General features: G+C 38.1%; 1 protein-coding gene across 2 annotated transcripts in view; it reads right to left on the bottom strand.

Moving 5' to 3' along the window:
- The window catches only part of LOC106530951 (chloride intracellular channel protein 5), a 21,876-nt gene that overhangs the window by 12,253 nt on the left and 3,867 nt on the right, over positions 1–5,756 (bottom strand). Inside the window, exon 1 of one of the 2 annotated variants that reach the window (XM_014026686.1) lies at positions 641–918. The exons of the other annotated variant lie outside the window; for it this stretch is intronic. Coding sequence (XP_013882140.1) covers positions 641–691 — 51 coding nt within the window. The 5' untranslated portion in view covers positions 692–918. Of the gene's footprint in view, positions 1–640; positions 919–5,756 lie in introns of those variants that run through there. 2 annotated transcript variants of the gene reach the window in all.

Consider the following 5,756-nt stretch of genomic DNA (forward strand, 5'->3'; position numbering starts at 1 on the left):
CCGCAAGACTTGTCTTTTAAAACACCCTTTTCGCTGTGTTTCTGACCATTCTTTCCACGACAGTATGTATGGATCACTTGGGTTGTTACCAACATCTGGTGAAAATTTCATGTCATTAGCACCTCTAGTAATATATTTACTGAGAAAAATGTTGACGTGTTCAATACTTATTTTACCTGCTGTACAATGAATGTTTTGATCTTGGTTCTCTTTGCAGATTTTACAGTTTCCACATCCAAACAAGGATCATTTTTTTCCTGCTTAGATTGATACAAATTACCGGTAGGTTKTAGTGGAGGAACTTGTTTGAACTGGGACTTTTTAAATTTCTTCTGAAAAATTCTAGCCACATATTTTTCTGCCTCTGCAAGAGCAGAATGCATGAGTATGAAGAGACAATATTTCAAAGATGATGATTCCTTGTTGCAAGCTGTAGCGAAGTGAATAAAAGTTGTGCTGAGGTGCAGCTTCAGCCACAACAATCCAGTCTGATCAGAGGGGGCTCGGTGTGCCGTTCCAGCTGAAACTCTACCTGCACTCTTGGGTTACAGGAGCTTTCCATACCCCCACAGGGACAAATTCTGCTGCTGCTCTCCCTGAAGCTAAACTTTACAAAAACACAGCCATCCTTCTGTCTTACCTTCACAAAAAGTTCAATTTCAGGATCTTTGTCTTGGCTGTTAGTAGACATGATGTTTTGTACCTAACTCCTGTTTTAAGTCCTTTTAAAAAAGAAAAAGTTCTGATCCTTTGAGATCTACATCCTCCACGAAAACTGAAACAGGTATCCTCTCTGGAATGATCCCTCTGAAAGTCTTGCTCCTCTTTCAGTTTCAATCACCGATTAAAGATGATCACTGAAAAGCAGCTCTGAACTGTGAACCTACGTCCAGGTCCTGGTTTAAGCCCAGTGCTCTGATTTGGACACAGATGGGGAGTGCAGCCAGATCTCACCGACAGGAGCTGTAAACAGGTGTCAGGGTAAAGCAGGGCGGGGGTGGAGCCCCATCTCACTCTTCTCTCCCCTCCAACCAAACCCACTGGAATAATAAATAAATTAGAAAAACAGCTATCCTAATGAGTACTATCTTTAAACCACCACACTTTAAACTGACAATCAGTGGATTTAGTCTGATTTGTTTTATTGTCTAATTAAATTTTTTTTAATCCGTCTGTCTGAGAGCTCATAGCCTGCAGAAATGATCTAAATCCCACAACAYTGGCAAAAACTAGAAGGGTATTTGTGCCACTTTTAGTTTCTCTGGCTGTCAGTCAGTTTTAGAGTAGCGTTCATATTTTATTCATGGTTCACATGTGTCTGCTCCGGCAGGTTTTATGTGATCGCCAGCAACAGACTTCCAGATGATTCCCCTGTGACTTATTGATGCCTGGCTTTGGTTTTATTTCCAYGGGCGGCGGCGTTCATTTACAGAAGGCAGCAACAAAAATAAACTTGGTGGAGAGAAAACTGGGTTGCAGTGTGTCCTGACAGATAAGAAAAAAATAATAATAACCTGAACAAAAAAAAGACATGAAAGGAAAGACAGATGTGATGAGGGAAACATTTCTATTTATAGAGCAGCTCCCTCTTCTGGCTGACACATTAGCATGCAGAACTGAGGAAAACTGGAGAATAATTTGAGATGATCATTAAAAATGCTAAAAACTTGAGCAATGCGCTTACTTTCTGTTCTCATGTGATAGGGGTTTGTTGATTTGGCATGAGAACATCATATAAAGCTACACTTTTTTTTAAAAAAATGTGGAAAATGCAGTAAAATAAGAGCTATTGCTAGAGTGTCACCATAAAAATATGACAATGTTTGTGGGTAAAAAAAWATATAGATTTCAAATGTTTGTTTACTGTAAATTATTCTAAAAGAAATGTATACAAAGATTTTCTGTGCACACGGCATTGTGGGTGTAGGGGTCAGAAGTTATCCCATAAACCCATATTTTACATTTCATAAATTCGTGTTTTTATTTATCTGATTTTTTTTTTTCGAATTCTGGCAGAAAAAACACTGGATGAGGTAAAATATTGGAGTCAACACATGGTAGGACTTCTCAACGAGTAAGGGGTCTATAATAAAAAGTTTTCATTTAAATACAGTTTTGTAACTTGTGACAACCGTGTTTTGAACATGATTATATTTACCAAGAAAATATAATTACTACTTTCATTGTTTCATTTCATTTTTTATTTTAAATTCTTATCTGCTCTTCATACCCACATAGATGAACTGAGCGAGCCACAAGATAATCAAAATATTTGATTATTTTAGCTATGAGTACTGCTACCTACTTTAAAAAGGATCCAGCATTTAGTTGTTTGCATATATGCTCTCAAATGTGGCAACAAAAACGTTCACAAAACAAGCTCAAAAGGTAGATTTGTAATTTAGATATTTATGAAAAATGTAATCTGTGATCTTAAAAGRAAGTATGTAGCATTTGCCTATACTGCCTATGCCAGCCCTGCCACGCACACATGGATTTTCTACAAGTATTCTGGTTTTCACCCACAGACCAAGATGTTAGGTCTTTATTTCCAATGAAAATGGGACATTGTGTAAAACATAAATAAGAACTGAATGATTCGCAAATTATTTTCAACATTTATTCAATTGAATGCTCTACAAAGACAAGATATTTTATGTTCAAATGGATAAACTTTATTTTATTTTTGGCAAATATTCACTCATTATGAATTTGATGTCTGCAATACGTTTCCAAAAAGCTGGGACAGGCAGCACTGCATTAAAAACTCACATCATTCTGTGTTACCACGAGCTCAGGGACACTTCAGAAAACCATTATCAGTGAACATGATCTGTCGCCACATGTGCAAGCTAAAGCTCTACCAAAGCCATAACACATCGTCAGCTTCTCTGGGCCTGAGCTCGCCTGAAATGGACTGAAGTGGAAAAGTGTCCTGTGGTCTGACAGTCCATATTTCAAATGGTTTTCGGAAATCATGGACGTCGTGTCCTCCAGGCCAAAGAGGATAAGGACTGTCGGGATTGTTATCAGGGCAAAGTTCAAAAGCCAGCCTCTGTGATGGTATGGGTGTGTTAGTGCTCATGTCCTGATGCATCTCAATAATCCAGGTAGAAAAATAAAAAATTTATTAAATTAATTAGGTCCTCTGGATGTGTTCTTCTTTGGATCCAATCCCACGACACAAACAGAATAATGTTGTATATGCTGTTAAGTGCCAGGAGGACTGTGACCAATTATACAATGGGGAAACAAAACAGCCACTGTTCAAAAGAATGGCCCAACACAGAAGAACTACATGATCAGGCCAGGATGCTGCATTTACACTCATCTACAGGCCAGYGGTCACTCTTTCAGGGATAAAGATATTCTCATCCTTGATAGAGAGGAACGTTGGTTTGAGAGAGGAGTAAAAGAAGCCATTTTTGTGAAGAAAAAACATCAATCATCAAACAGGGGTGGAGGCCTTCCAGTCCAGTTGTCCTCCTCTACAATGCTGTTATTGTAAGTATGACTCAGCCCCCCCGTAAGCAGCAAGTGATAATCAAGACCCCAACAATAGTCATGACATGACCCTCTATGAACAATAGAGATAATTAGAGCACTAATGATCTACAGTTACGCTGAGGGTCCTCTTTGGCACGTGAACTGATTAGACAGTCATCGTTAAACCTGTTTGTCCACCATGTCGAGGCAGTGCTTATAAGGCTGAGTTCATCCAAAACTCCTCAGACTGAAGAAGTCTCTTGGAGAAGAGATGAAAAGTTTCATTAAAGAAGACCAGAGAACCTACTTTTTTTTTTTTTTATCATTATTTTTTAGTTAGTGCTCATGTGTAACTGTCACATCATTAATAGTGCCTTCACAGCTGTGATGCATACAGGTGTTGGAGCAACATAAGCTGCCAGAATTTGTACATCAATCTAGAACTGGAAAGAATCCCACCTAACAAGCTTCAACAATTAGAGTCCTCCATTCCCAAAATGCTTATTGAGTGTTGTTAAAAGGAAAGGTGGTAAACAGTGGTAAACAGACCCCTGTCCCTGCTTTTTCTGGAAATGATTTGTAGGCATTAAATTCAAAATAAGTGAACATTTGCAAAAAAAAACTATAAWTTTTATCCTTTTGAACATTAAATATGTTTGTACACAATGTCCCAACTTCATTGGGATTGGTGTATATTTTCTCTTGGTGTGGATATGATTGGTTTGCCTCCATGTGTCCCTGTGATGGACTTGGGTGTCCCCGTCTTTCATACAGTGTGACTGCTGGATACCAGCTCCCCATGATCCAGAAAGGTGAAATAGACTAGATGAATTTATAAAATCTCAACAATAAACCCTTTAAGATCTTCTGAAAAGCTATCTGCTTTTGATGTTTCTTGATGAGACAAAGGAAGCTTAGATCTGAATCTTCTTCAGTTAATCATTGACCATCAGTATCAAACAGTAACAGACATTACTATCCTTCCGGAGCCAAGGTGACGGGGGCGTGATTGAACTTTCCTCTTATATAATCGAAACACCTCTGTAAGCATTGTCCTTTTTATTTTAAGCTGTAACACAAGCTATTTGTAAAAGAATAAAAGAATAAAACTTCCATAGTGTCGGCAGGAGTCAGTTTTATCCTCAGCAAAGCTTACAGCATAAATAACACAATGCAAAGACTCCAAACGCTTTTCTGTGATAGTCGTCTCTGCTGTCAGCAAAAACAGACGTCTTAACTCTCCTCCCTGCTTTTACAGCACAGCGTGGTTTAATTTATGGCAGTCGTTGAAGATTAAACTGCTGAAAAATCCACCCACGTCTTGGATTTGCTCTGACGGGAGGATCCAAGAGGGAAGCGAGAGGGCGGGGTTGACTCCCGGGGTGACTCATGGAGAAGTTACCTCTAACGGTGATTTATGATCCATAATAATCGTAACTTTGAAAGAACAACACCGAGATGTTGTATCCCCATGCTAAGTATGTGTGCTTTTATCTGTTTCTGCTTTAAATGACTTCAATGTACTCGGACGGAAGGAACACGGAGGACAAATATGTCATTTCTACAGTGAACTATGCTCCGTGTCTATCATGAGTGTGTGATAACAAGTATTTATGATTTAAAGATGTGCTTTTATCAGTTTGGAGCTGTAAATCTGAAGGTGAAGAGTCTCAACCATATGAGCTCAGGYCAATCAAATCACAAAAAGCAATGTCCAAAATGACTAATACACTTTATATAAATGAGAAATTATTCTAGAGTTTCTTGTATTTCTGTGGGTCATTCTATCTATATTAAATAGGTAAAAATGAAGAGTGTTTCATACGGCACTAAGATAAACTAAAAAAAAAGTAAAGGTTTTGGAAGAATGCCTATAACCTTTTTGTCCAAGAGTTTAATTTTCTATGGTGAAATAACAAATTTATATGCGTTTTAGTCAATTGGTGAAAATAAAATTGTGTATTGCAGAGCTTTTGGGTAATTCGTACAAATTATTTGTTGAGGATAACTACCTGCTTCTACCACACCAAACTTTAGCTCATTATCTGTAAAACCAACTCAGTTATTTACAAATTTTGTTGGCTTAGGTTGATTAGTTGTGGCAGCCATCTTGAATTGACTCAAAAAGCCCACGGAGGCCACACCCTATGCAGTCCATGTAGGCTGCATAAAATGATGGATCATGTATATTTGCGTGATCGCACACTACCTCGTTACAACTAGGGCTGCAACTAACGATTATTTTAATAATCGATTAATCGGTTGATTAT

The sequence above is a fragment of the Austrofundulus limnaeus genome, unplaced genomic scaffold (assembly GCF_001266775.1).
Source record: "Austrofundulus limnaeus strain Quisiro unplaced genomic scaffold, Austrofundulus_limnaeus-1.0 Scaffold581, whole genome shotgun sequence".
Lineage (NCBI taxonomy): Eukaryota > Metazoa > Chordata > Actinopteri > Cyprinodontiformes > Rivulidae > Austrofundulus > Austrofundulus limnaeus.